Below are 12,930 nucleotides of genomic sequence, written 5' to 3' on the forward strand. Positions count from 1 at the left end.
CCGTTAACCCTGTTAATCTAATATCCAAACACATAACTCTAAACTTACCTTAACTTACAGCTGTGTTTTGTGTGAACTAATTTTAACTATGCAAATCATATGTAATTCAAGCTGTGTCAATTAATTAACTCAATGTGTAACTTATTTGTTGTTTTTGGTAAATTGAAAAAAAATTTATTATTAATACTTTGCTTGGAATGTTGAATTTTATTTAAATAAATCACTTGGAAATTGTGGTTCGAATTGTATTTTAAAATCATTTTGTTTCAAAGCTGCTGCTTCAGCCTCAATAGCGGCATTAATAAAATCTCTATAAGAAAAAAATATATTAAAAAAATGTAGGTATATAATAGGCATATATTTACTCTTCTTCTGCTAGTGTTATATTAACACGTCCAGTTGATATTTCAGTAGGACGTATAGAACCAAAGAAATCAGTAATTGGCACTTTATTAGGATCGCGATTATATAGATCCTTACGTACACCAACAGTTGATATGCAAACACGTTTGGGACAAACTTGTAACTAAATTAAATTAATAATTAAAATTATATTTTATACACAAAACCAAATATGTAAAAAAAAAAAAACTTACAAATTCACCCATAGTTTTCTGACTATTTGGCTGCACTTTTTCCAAGAACTCAAGCGCATAGTAAGTGTAACGATCAATCATATAAACACCAATGGATGGATCAACATGATGCTATTAACAAAAGCACAAAATTAAACAAAAAATATTAATATACAAAAAAAAATAAAAACACACCGAAAGTGAATCTTCGCCAACTAAACTACTAGCAACAGCTAAAACATTGGGTGAAGTGAATTTTTCATACAGTGAAGCAGCTTGACATGTATCAACCATTAAAAACAATTCGTTGTAACTGTAAAATAATTTTATTAATAAAAATATAACACATTAACAATATTTTGTATTACTATTTACCGTTTCTTTTCCCACATTTGTTCAACAGCATCTGCCAATTCTTGACTGGTAATCTCTTCAGAATCTTGAAATTTGAGAAAACCATCGCCGCCATGCCCAGTCAAATAAATTAAAACATTACTGCCAGCATCGGTGAGCAGTTTTTTGGAACGTGCTGTAGAATTTTGTGAGCGTCCAGTTAATAAACGTACAAAATTCTCTACAGTCACCTCATAACCACGATAATCCACTTCAACATCATCACCATAAACATTTATATGTTGATTTGCATTATTATAAACTTGACCCGGTCTTGGATTACGTGGATTACAAGCCATATCATCAGCGATCATAAGTATAATTTGTGAATCTGGTATACCCAAACGTTTCACTGAACGATATATTGATAATACATTTGCTACATGTCGATAGTTAAACCAAAAACGCGAAGCATCGACCAGTACAGCCCAATTGTTCGTATGAGTGGAACGCTGTACTTCCTGCACAAATTTCTCTGGTAAATTATCAGTCTATGAAAAAGAATTATAATATTATTAAACATTCAAAATCATTTTATGTATAAAACATTAGACATACACTAAATTATTTTACAGTTATTTAATAAAATTTTACTGTTTATCTATAGACGCTCAATCATAACGGAAATTAATTTATATGAAATTATATATATTTTACCTTTTCAGCACACAAACAACCAATTGCCACGAAGGATAATAGACATAATACTATAGAAATTTTAAACATTTTTGTTTAATACATTTAAAACAAAGATATTAAAGATATTTACGACCGGCACAAATATTTGCTAGAAAATATGTTTTCATGCTTAACACGGCCAGTTGTTTAGTACATGACAGCTGATTCTATGCTGCTTCTACACATAAAGTTTATTCACAATAAGAAAATTATATATTGAAAAAATTAATTTTGAAAGTAATAATAAATTATACAATAATGTATATTTGTTTTATAAAGATTTTAAAAGCAATAAATTGTAATTATTCAGATAGAAATTTTTGTTTTAGAAACTTTAAAATATTCAGTTTTTAAATATTATTGAGTTCTTCAAAGTGATTTATTGTAATCAAACTGTTACAGTTTGAGAGTTACTAATTATTAAAATGGGCCAATTTACACAATATTTTGTCATAATTGCGAAAATTATCTTACGGAATTTTATTTACTAAATTATTGATATAATCTAATTAAATTTAATGTGATTTTAATTTAAATTAATACTAAATAATTTGGGTTATAGAAACATTTTGTTTGACATATGTACATAGCGAATTGTTGATATGATTTATCATATATGTACTTGCTAAATTGAAATTGGTTGGAATCATTGGGATAAAGGAACGCTTGAGGAGAAATCGATGAAAAATATATTTTAAATTAAAAGAATCCAACGTATATTTTATGGAAAACGTACAAATTATACTAGACTAAAAAAAATCCAAACAGTTTAAATCTATAGGATTTGTGTCAATTTTAAAATTAAACTGGAATCAAAAGTAAAATGAAATTTAAGCAAAAATCTAATTATTAGCCAGTAGATTCTCTTGACGAAGAATAGTCTAATTTTATAAAAGACAACAGATAAATCTAAATTATCTTGTGAATGTTGATTTTAAACCCGTTAAATCTTCAAAGGCGCTGACACTCTCGTAACAACAGGGGACGAACATTTAACTAAAATGTAAATTATATAAAAAATAAGTACATATGCAACATAAAATATAAATTATAAATATCAAAATCTACATCATTTGATATTTATGGTAGATATCTTCAAAAAATCTAGTATAATTATTATACTAACTAGACAATCATATTGGCGCAAACCCCAACTAAATTAGAACTTTATTCAGTATTTTATCCAAAAATGTGACTTAGATGATAAAAATAACAAAACTATCAAATTTCTCTATAACAGCCCAGAAGTTTTAACTGAAATATCATCTCTTCGTCAAAAATCCCTTAGTTATAAATTATATGGCTGACATTTCCTTTGAGATAAATTACTTATATCTACTACCACATACCATCTTGCCCCTTTCCTATTATTAAACAATTCAGTTTTGTTGTGACCCATACAGAAATGGTGAGTAGTTTTTAGTCTTTGTACAATATGTGGCAAGTAGGTTCTAATATAGCTCTAGACCTGGCCATTCATTAATGTCAGTTATTGCGTTTTTATTGTTATTCTTTAAATATAGAATAAAATAATTATCATAAGATAACACCTTTAGGTTTTTAGATTTAGTTTTTTAGTTAGATGAAATAAAATAAATTCACTTTCTCATAAACTGTTTTTATAAGAAATTAATCCTCTTAATTATAACAGAAGTGTTTTCCAAAGACAATAAATTTAAATAATTACCATAATTTTTAAAGAAAAATTGGCCGAGCGTTAAAAAACAAGTAGAAACTTAATTAAAGTAAAATAACCAGTCAACATGGGAATTATTGAGACGAACAATTTGTCTACATCCGTTTGAGTTTTGAACTGGAGTGAGGTCCTAGTAACGCCTTGGGTATTATTATATTCAGAACCAATAATGGTGCGAAAGTTATCCTTTTATTCGCCAAAGTGCACATAAAAGTTTTATTCAAATTTTAAGACAACATCGAATTTATTTTTGTGGTTTTTTATTATTAAATTTTTCTTTTTGTTTAAGTTTTAACAAATGATTTTAAATTACTTCCGTTTCCGTTTTACTGGAACTTTCGCAAGTTCACAAAAGTTTGGTAAATACTAAAAAATTAACTTTGGTAAGTTTTTTGTAAAGTTTACCAGTATTTATGGGTGTCTGCTTGGTTATGTTTTATATTAAAATAAATTATATATAATAATTTATTATAGAAATTATATTAAAAAATAATTATATTCATTTTAATTATTTAAAATATTAACATAACTTATTTAGTCTTTGGAAATGTTGTTAAATATTTGTAAATAAAATTAACTTTATATATAGCTATTTACATGTCCAGAATGAGATATATATTATTAAACCAGTATAATAATAGGTGTTTCCTTTGTCTAAAAAACGAAAGAACAACATATGTGATATCGGGTCTCATTTTCAGTCTTAACCAATATACTGGATATCAAGGAATGCCCTAAACAGAGTATTTAATTATATAGTAAAACTCTTAATATCTCGAAAATGAATTATCCGGATAGATTTTTATAGAGTCTTCTTTCAACGATTTGTTAATACCCGGATTTCCTATAGCAGCTAGCGCATTTTTAAACGTATCTTTTGCGATACAACAGATCCATTTCTTATCGTCTTAAATAAAACCCATTATCTATGATATTTATTGCTATTGGCGTCTATTAATAGTCTAAGTTTATATAGAACCAGACTTAAGTTTTTGAGTGCCCCATTTTTTAGTTCACTAAGCGATATTTCCAATATTTGTATTAGCCAGGTAGTTGTATTTAGTAATGCGTCCGACTGGTTCTAATATGCTTAGTTTTCTTCTCACAATTGCGAGAAATATCTTTCTTAGCAAATGAGTAAGATGCAATCCTCATTCCAATTCAACTATCAACCCACCTGATCCGTTTAAAATGTCTTCACTATCACAACAGTTCCATTTCTTTTAAATTTCTTATGAAATCAACACTATTTCCTATGTTTTAAGCTACCATTCTTATTTATGCATTGCTGTTTAAAATTTAATAAATTTAAAAAAAAGAAATTGTTAATGTGGGACCTTAATCCTTTGAACATTTTCATCTTCCCATATGGATAGATCTTCTAGTTTACACCATTAAGAATTATGTCAAGAGGCAGTTATGAATACAAAGCTTTAGCGTCAGTTACTGTTCCTAGGATAGTGAAATCGCTAACACTTTTGATCAACTAATTTGTTTACTCAGCTCTTCTCTTACACTAAACATGGTAAAATTTAATTATCACTCTTGGTATTGCTTTCTGTATCTGGCGCCATTTATAGTTAATGTCACAAGTGACATTCATTATTGTGGAACATATTTTTAGATCTGCAGATATTGCTTTCTCATAACTGTGCTGAATGATCAACCAACGGAGACTATTGCACACAGTGGTACAAATGTACTCCTCACATAATTAGGAAAGACAAATAACGAATGGTTTCTACATTTACTCCAAAATCATATCTGGGCTCATATTAAGTGCCAAGCATTGCTACTCCAATGCATAATACTTCTCCAATGCATAATAGTTCTCCACAAAAAGACTTCTCCACAAAATGGCTTTACGACAAGAAGACTTCTCCACAAAAAGACTTTTTTCTACAAGAAGACTATTCCACAAAATGAGTTTTCCACAAGAAGACTTCTCCACAAAATGACTATTTCACAAAATGACTTTTTTACAAAATGACTTCTCGACAGAAAGACTTCTCCACAAGAAGACATATCTGCAGTAAGACTTCTTCACAAGAAAACTTCTCCACAACAAGACTTTTCCACAAGAAGACTTTTCCACAAGAAGACTTCACAAGAAAACTTCTTCTCAAGAAGACTTCTCCACAAGGAGACTCCACAAGAAAACAAGAAAGCTTCCTTGCAAGAAGACAAGACATTCCAAAGATATCTAATCTTCTACTAATCAAAGCTGGGCACTGCCACATAAGAGGAAACACATGTTTCTTCTTTCGTCGCAGAGCTACAGCTGCGTAAGTCCGCTTATGTGTCCAATATGCAGATACGAGCCAGCACCATTTCAATTTTGTGTAAACAGATGTCTGGTTTTGTATCTTGATTGGACGAAAAAAGAGTCTTGCTGACTGACAAGATTCTTTATCTTTATCTACCCAGGCTTTTTAGCTATCACATTTAAGATTTTAAAATCTGCACATATGTACTTCGAAAATAAAGTAGAACGTCATTCTAAGATCGACATATGAAAAATAGATTTCGATGGCCATGTATTAAATAAAATTTAATTTTATTTATAATTTTATTTTAATCAATTTCATTTAAATTTTATTAATCACATATAGAACTTTATGGATTTTACTCAGCTCATATGCGTATAATACTTATGACCTCATGTGAATTTTCAATCCGGGTTCCTCTACATATTTTAATGCTATTTGACTCGTAAATCTAAGATTCTCGAATTTAAAATCAGTTTCAAATTTAAAGTTCCGAACAAGTCCACTTAATATAATTTTCATTGAGAACATGGCATATCGCATTCCTGTAACCAACACATAATAAACTAATCTACATGTACATAGGTATAACTTAGTTTTGTCGGGGCTTACCTATGCAGTTTCTACTACCTCTTGAGAATGGAATGAATGCACATTTTTGCGCTTCTCCGAAGTTTTCAGCTGAAAAATGTTCTGGATCAAATTTATTTGCATTTGGACCCCAAATATCGGTACGTCGATGAAGGTGTAATAATGAAATCACAATTTGTGTATTTTTGGGAAAAACTTCTTTACCAACTTGTGTATCTTTTGTAACATGACGTCCGATTAATGGAACAGAGGGAGCAAGGCGAAGTGTTTCATTTATTACACGATCCAAATATTGTAACTGATCTAACTGTTCACGCTCAGCATTAAAGTTTTTCTCAGGAAATACGTCTAAAACTTCCTCAAAAAGTCGCTGCTGGATTTCCGGATGCATGGCCAACATAACAAGAACAGAGTAAATGCCATTAGCCGTAGTCTCAAATGCCTATAATTAAAAAAAGAAATACAAATATATAAAATATAATAAATACTTTATGTATGTGTACTCACTGCTCCAACAATTGTATTTGATTCACTTATTATATCATTCCATGTGAACAGTTGCTGTTTGTATAGTTTTATTGCTAGATCAATAAATATTTTTGGTTCCTTTTTGATAGAAAAGTCTGCAAGATCATCTTCATTATTAGTGAATTCCTCTACTTGTTTTGTAAGCAAGAAAACATTATTACTGGACATGTCGTCTTTAGTACTTGCAATACTCGTTTCTGCATCAGCAATTTTAGTAAGTTTTTTGTGAATTAACTGTAACATTTTAGGCAATTTTTATCTTTTCTGTGAAGAAATATTATAAATACTAACATCTTCGACAAATTGGTATGAATATTTTTTAGCGTTTCTAAATTTCGAAAACAACTCCATTATGAAATCGAGTCTCATAAACGAAAGTATCACACTAATCGTTGTATATTCCATTATACTATACATATGATATTAATTTATTTCTATATAAAACACAAAATATAAGTACTTAGGCCGTGTGCGAGTTCGAGTAAATTAATGGTAAATTGAGGGAAATAGTAAATTATGTCGGTATGGCAGCGAATCTTGATATTTACCAGAGTCTCGAGTATGGTGAATTAGATAAAATTTAGGTAAATTAGGTGTTACCATTGTGAAAATTTTGTAAGATGTTTAATAAATAAATAAACGCAATAAATAAATCAATAAATATTTACATAAGTGCAGTGCAAAAAATCCTTAGGATTTTTACTTTACCTCAATTTTTTCGAACTCGCACACGGCCTTAAATAACTTACATCCAATAGTGTTTGACTGCATCATTCGAAATCTGGTTACCTTTCTGCATGTACTTGCCCATAGTTGTTTCTGAAGTCAAATAGTTTATTTAATCATAGTTTTTTTTTTAATTTCAATAGTTCAATAGTTTTATACCTGCAGTTAATGTTAAAGTCATTGTTTGTATAGCATTCACTAAATTATGTTCCCTGTTGTCTACCAATTCGGCACACTTTTCTATTATATTACTCTTAGCTTTATTAAATATTGGAAAGAAACTCATAAGCACTTTATTTGTAAAGGCAGGATTTATCAGCTTACGATTGTGCGACCATTCATCAGCTTCATTCAGACACAAATATTTTTTAACTTTTACACAATTAATTACATTTAATTAATTAGTAGTACCTCTACTTGCAACAAGTCCACCTTTAAAAGTACAGCGAATGGGATGATAAATACTTTCAGCTTTGTTAAGAAGCTCTGGAGAGCGCAAAACATTTGAAATAATCTCCGCATCTGCAGTCAGTATGATTGGAAACCATCCCACCCACAAATAAACTGTATAACTTTTACAATGTTTAAAAATATGATTAAGACCTGATGTTAAATCTTCAAGAATCAGATATATCATTCATTAAACCAATTTAATTTTTTATTAATATTTTTTACTCACTGTTCAAGTTCCCTATTCCATATAAGGAACCAATTATTGGAAGACCGTATAATACCGGGAAACTTAAACCGTATTTATATATATTTCTTCGCGTCCATATCCAATGAACCCACAATATTATAAAACCGGCCACAAACACAAATTTAACAACTTTATAATTTTCTAGTGATTCCATATTAAGTGATAGCTAAATAAACATCTATTCCCTCGAGTGAAAATAGAATAATAATCCACAGCATAGTATGCTACTTATATTATATTCGAAAAATAATATTGTAAACAATTTATTCGATTAAGAAAAAAGAGGTGACATTTACTGCGACGCCAGGTATTGTAAATACTACAGAATTATTTGTTATTGTTTATTATTAATTAATTAATTAAAAAATCAAATCTAAGATTAATTAATTCTAATCTAAGTAATTTTACACATTACACATTATAATATACGAGTTGATGTCAATGCTGAGTTAAATTACGCACATATAGATTTTATTGCACACTACGCAAATATATAATAAGCACAAAAAAGGTTTAATATATGTTATCTTCCTGATATACATTACTAATAACTCAGCATAATTATAATGGCATTCGAAAGAAATAACTTTTTTTATAAAATCACATTTAGATTTGTTAAGTTTAACGTACTCTGTTTTAGTAATTTAGACAAACTAAATCCAATATATAACCAATTTATTAAATTAAAAAATGGTCCATAAACAACAGTAGGTCTCAAGTACTTATAAATAGAATCTACATTACTTTTGACAGAACAAACCCAACTTAGTTCCATGTTGTGCTATATTCTAGAGCATTATTATCGTATATACTTCCAATCTGAATGTGGCGAAAAGAGGGATTTAATAGAATATAAAAATGTGGTTACCAATCAACGTGAGAGGGAGGAGAGCATTTTAATAGCCTAGAGTATTATTATACTCTCTTTTAAAAACAATAACACAATGATTTTATTAGTGACAATTTGTGATTTATTAGTGAACCTTTCTGTGATCTAGACAAAGGAACTCTATCCATTATTATGAACGAGGTAGTGGTAAAAGAAAGAGAATTATATTGAGAAAAGCTATCAAAACTATCACAATCTAAAATGCTTTTAGGGACTTACAACCTAAAACGCTTCAAAGATTGCATAGAACAATAAAAAAATAACCTAAGAATTATTACTGTAGATTGAATAATCACCTAACGAAGTTAGGAATTCAATCCAACTCAGACTACAGATACTGTAGAGAGAATCGAGAACTTGCATATCATGTGCTTGGGGAGTACGCGGCACTGTTGCACGGGCGAAAGAAACACCTAGAATAGTATTTCATGAATCATAAGAATTCAAGACTAGAAAAGATACGCTCTATATTGTCTTTTATTCAAGAAATCGATGAGGTACCTTCGAGCGAGTGAGAGGAGGTACTCGCAATACGAGTAATTTTGGCTGAGTCTAGAAGAACGGAGTTGGAAAAATGCTTACCGTTAGACTTGCGCTTGTAATTGGTGCAATCGCGAAGGAGCTGCGCTCGAAAAGATGGATTCTTTCCATCCGGGCGGAAGAGAGCGAATGAGCTGTTTATAGCACAGTAGCTTAACTTTGCAGTTAAGCTGGTTGTACCATTGAAGGGTATTTTTTAGTTGAATACGCCTAAACCCCACATTGCGGATGGCTTAGTCAACATGCGGAATGAATTTTTACCGGAAGGATAGCATAACACCAAGGTATTTTAGCTTGGTGACAAGTCGAATGGGGAGATTGACAAGCTTAAGCTTGATGACGGATGCATCAAAGCCACCGATATAATCTCTTTTGAAGCCTTGAAGAGCTATAGCCGAGACCTTGCCGGGGTTGAGCTTAATCTTCCACCTGGTGTAATAGACAAGAAGGATCCTAAAGTGGGCATTCAGCTCATTTGGGATACTGGAGGGGTTAAACGACCGCATGAAGACGATGCAATCGTAAGCGAAGCAAATTTGCTTGACGGAGGTCTGAGGGAGAGGAATGTCTGCTGTAAACAGGTTGAATAGGAGTGAGCCGAGAACTGAGCCTGGAGGAATGAAGGAGGAATGAATTTGAGCAGGAAGGATAACATAACACCAAGGTATTTTAGCTTGATAATAAGCCAAGTGGGGGTACTGTCCAACTTAAGCTTGATGACGGATACATCAAAACCACCGGTACGATCTCTTTTGAGGCCGTGAAGAGCTATAGCCGAGATTTTGCCGGGGTTGAACTTAATCTTCCTCCTGGTGTAATAGTCAAGAAGGATTCTAAAGTGGGCATTCAGCTCTTTGGATAGGGTTACTGAAGGGTTTAAGAGACCGCATGAAGACCACGCTATCGTCAGCGAAGCAAATTTGCTTGGCGGAGGTCTAAGAGAGAGGGATATCTGCTGTAAACAGGTTGAATAGAAAGAGGCCGAGAAATGAGCCAGGGATGCCGGCGTCTATAAGTAAGTCACGGGACAAGGAGGAACTGACTCGAACTTGAAAAGACCTATTAGAAAGGAATTGGTGGACAATACTACAGATTGTTGGAGGGAAGTCGAATTGGTGGAGTTTATGGATCAAATCTTACTGCCACAGTGGGGTGCTTGTTGTAGACTGATCTACCTGTGCAGTGGTACATGCGCTCATGTTGATTTTTCAAACGAGACATTCAAACGAATTTGCTTGAAGGTTTCGCTACAACTTCTTCACAATAAGACTTCTCTATGCAATAGCGATGATTTTGGTAATCATTTTACCGAAACCTACGAATGAAATAATTTTTGGGATATATTCTTTATGTGAAAGATCTTTTATATAAATTTAATTGCCTAAATTAAATTAAAAGTAGGGTGAAATAAAACTTTAAATTACCATATTTATTTATTACTCTAATATTTTTTTTAATTGTAAGCTAAAGATCAGTTACATATCGCACTGAATTGAACTAAAGTGACTTCAAATCCAGTGGAAGCACTACAAACCTCAATTAATAATAATATTATTTTTAACAAATATTCCCATAAATATCGCCCACAAACGTTTTAATTTTTCGGTATAAACAAAATATAAAATAAATTTTTAATCATTTAATATTTCGTGCTTGACAGACAAACAACTGATAAGAATCGAATATGACATTCGCTGCGGATAACCCACTGAAGAAATTAAAATATTTTATAATTTTTTTCTTAGTTTTATTGTCGGTGAGTAACTATGTGGCAGGTTGGACAGCGACTGGAGTCTATTCTCATAAAGGTAATAAATAATTTTTAATTATTTTTGAAAATATTTAAAGTTTTGATATTAACAGCACATCCAGGCAAATGCTATTATAACGAAAGATTGATTTTATCACCAGGACAAAGAGCAAAAATATCAAACACATGCTCCGTCATAGCATGTAGAGATAAAAATGGTTCTGCAGACATCTATGGGTAAACAAATCTTATGCCTATATTTATATATATTTTATGAACGATGATTGATTGAAATTAATGACTATTGATTGCAGATGTGGCGCTGTTGCTCCTCCTACTAACTGCGAATGGGGGGATTATATTAATATTAATGCACCCTACTCCGAATGCTGTGCCAAGAAAGCCGTTTGTAAAAACTCAGCAGATCGTAAGGCTGCTTTGATATATCAAAATGATATTTTAGAAATGTTCAAGAAACAAAACTAACTTTGATAATTGAATTCAATATGCATTTTCTATAAGATAAGTAAAAATAAATTAAACTTTCATAAATAACTGCAAAATAATAAAAATAAGATTGTTAATAGTTGACAAAATAATTAAAATAAAGTGACATTTCCATTACGAACTTGCTTTCATTAAAACATAGTTCATAGATATTATGCCTCAAGTAAGAGGCTTCCACAGCAAGTGGTACAAAGAATGACTTAAACCCGTTCCGCGTATTTTCCAAAAAGATATTACGATATGGCAAGCTTACTACCGACTTCCTTACCCAATCCCATATGTCTATTTACTTTACGAATAAGTAAATATAAATGACATACAAAAGTTAATATATATAAGTAAATAAATGAAGCCCCTTATATTAGGTCTTCAAAATGTGTTAGCATTATAATGTTTGAGCACTTCCAATATGCTCGAACTTGAAGAGAACCAATAATTTGAAGAGAGAGCCAACTAATTCTATCAAAACTTATTTGTTTTAAAACATAATTTTAGTAATGCTTATAGAAGTCATTATTATTTATGACCTTTTGCCATTATTCGAGTGGTTTTATAATTCCATCGTTGTAGAACTTCTGTGGTGTATATGTTATGTAGTATATGTTATGGAGTAATCAATTGAGGTAATTAAAAGAAATATGAAAACTGCTAAAATAGAGCACAAAATAAAAAAAGAAAATGTATGAATAAGAAGGGAGAAAAATTATTAGAACGTGTGATATATTCCCCATATATAACATCTATTTCTAATCATTTTGTAGGCTAAAAGTGGGGTAAAATAAATACCAAAACCATTATAAATATTGATGGAAAAATACTAATTAGCACCAAATAGATATATCAGATAATAATAATACCTGAAACATGCTATATCAATTTGCCATTTCTATATACATTTTTATGACCTAACTTTAGTTTCAAATTCGGTTACTTATTGAAAGTGAAGTGAGGTAGAACTCTACTAAAATAGATATCATAACAATATTAACAAGTCTCTCCATAGCTATCTTATATAGACTTTACTCGAAACTATTTAAAAATGTAATTCTTTTAATATTTTCGAATATTTATATTAGTTTTGTTATCTATG

General features: G+C 30.6%; 3 protein-coding genes across 4 annotated transcripts in view; 1 reads left to right on the forward strand and 2 right to left on the reverse strand.

The window, feature by feature from the left end:
- The window catches only part of LOC119670090 (putative GPI-anchor transamidase), a 145,099-nt gene extending 143,301 nt beyond the window's left edge, over positions 1 to 1,798 (reverse strand). For both annotated transcript variants that reach the window (XM_038080210.1, XM_038080209.1), the window contains exons 1-6: positions 1,626 to 1,798; positions 951 to 1,459; positions 771 to 888; positions 597 to 707; positions 366 to 526; positions 49 to 310 (exon numbers count right to left, since the gene is read on the reverse strand). In XM_038080210.1, coding sequence (XP_037936138.1) covers positions 208 to 310; positions 366 to 526; positions 597 to 707; positions 771 to 888; positions 951 to 1,459; positions 1,626 to 1,694 — 1,071 coding nt within the window. In that variant the 5' untranslated portion in view covers positions 1,695 to 1,798 and the 3' untranslated portion in view covers positions 49 to 207. The remainder of the gene's footprint in view (positions 1 to 48; positions 311 to 365; positions 527 to 596; positions 708 to 770; positions 889 to 950; positions 1,460 to 1,625) is intronic.
- A 4,195-nt stretch (positions 1,799 to 5,993) lies between these two features.
- LOC119666700 (probable cytochrome P450 313a4) lies at positions 5,994 to 8,013 on the reverse strand. Its single transcript, XM_038075982.1, has 7 exons — positions 7,866 to 8,013; positions 7,614 to 7,799; positions 7,478 to 7,547; positions 7,020 to 7,137; positions 6,708 to 6,962; positions 6,222 to 6,642; positions 5,994 to 6,154 (listed from the first exon to the last, which is right to left on the reverse strand). The coding sequence occupies exons 2-7, from the start codon at positions 7,738 to 7,740 to the stop codon at positions 5,994 to 5,996; spliced, it is 1,152 nt and encodes a 383-aa protein (XP_037931910.1). The 5' UTR covers positions 7,741 to 7,799; positions 7,866 to 8,013.
- Positions 8,014 to 11,211: 3,198 nt separating this feature from the next.
- LOC119670094 lies at positions 11,212 to 11,885 on the forward strand. Its single transcript, XM_038080212.1, has 3 exons — positions 11,212 to 11,391; positions 11,447 to 11,570; positions 11,648 to 11,885. Exons 1-3 carry the CDS (start codon positions 11,268 to 11,270, stop codon positions 11,817 to 11,819), a joined length of 420 nt encoding a protein of 139 aa, XP_037936140.1. The 5' UTR covers positions 11,212 to 11,267; the 3' UTR covers positions 11,820 to 11,885.
- The last annotated feature ends 1,045 nt before the right edge of the window (positions 11,886 to 12,930 follow it).

This window comes from Teleopsis dalmanni, chromosome 1, assembly GCF_002237135.1.
Source record: "Teleopsis dalmanni isolate 2A chromosome 1, ASM223713v2, whole genome shotgun sequence".
Classification (NCBI taxonomy): domain Eukaryota; kingdom Metazoa; phylum Arthropoda; class Insecta; order Diptera; family Diopsidae; genus Teleopsis; species Teleopsis dalmanni.

Bases quoted from the DNA above. Each gene is read 5' to 3' on its own strand.
- LOC119670094 (XM_038080212.1), top strand. From the start codon at position 11,268: ATGACATTCGCTGCGGATAACCCACTGAAGAAATTAAAATATTTTATA. The intron at 11,392-11,446 runs GTAATAAATAAT...TGATATTAACAG, and splicing joins TGGAGTCTATTCTCATAAAG to CACATCCAGGCAAATGCTAT. The intron at 11,571-11,647 runs GTAAACAAATCT...TATTGATTGCAG, and splicing joins GGTTCTGCAGACATCTATGG to ATGTGGCGCTGTTGCTCCTC.
- LOC119666700 (XM_038075982.1), bottom strand. From the start codon at position 7,740: ATGAGTTTCTTTCCAATATTTAATAAAGCTAAGAGTAATATAATAGAA. The intron at 6,963-7,019 runs GTTAGTATTTAT...AAAATGTTACAG, and splicing joins CATACCAATTTGTCGAAGAT to TTAATTCACAAAAAACTTAC. The intron at 6,155-6,221 runs GTAAGCCCCGAC...TGTTGGTTACAG, and splicing joins AGGTAGTAGAAACTGCATAG to GAATGCGATATGCCATGTTC.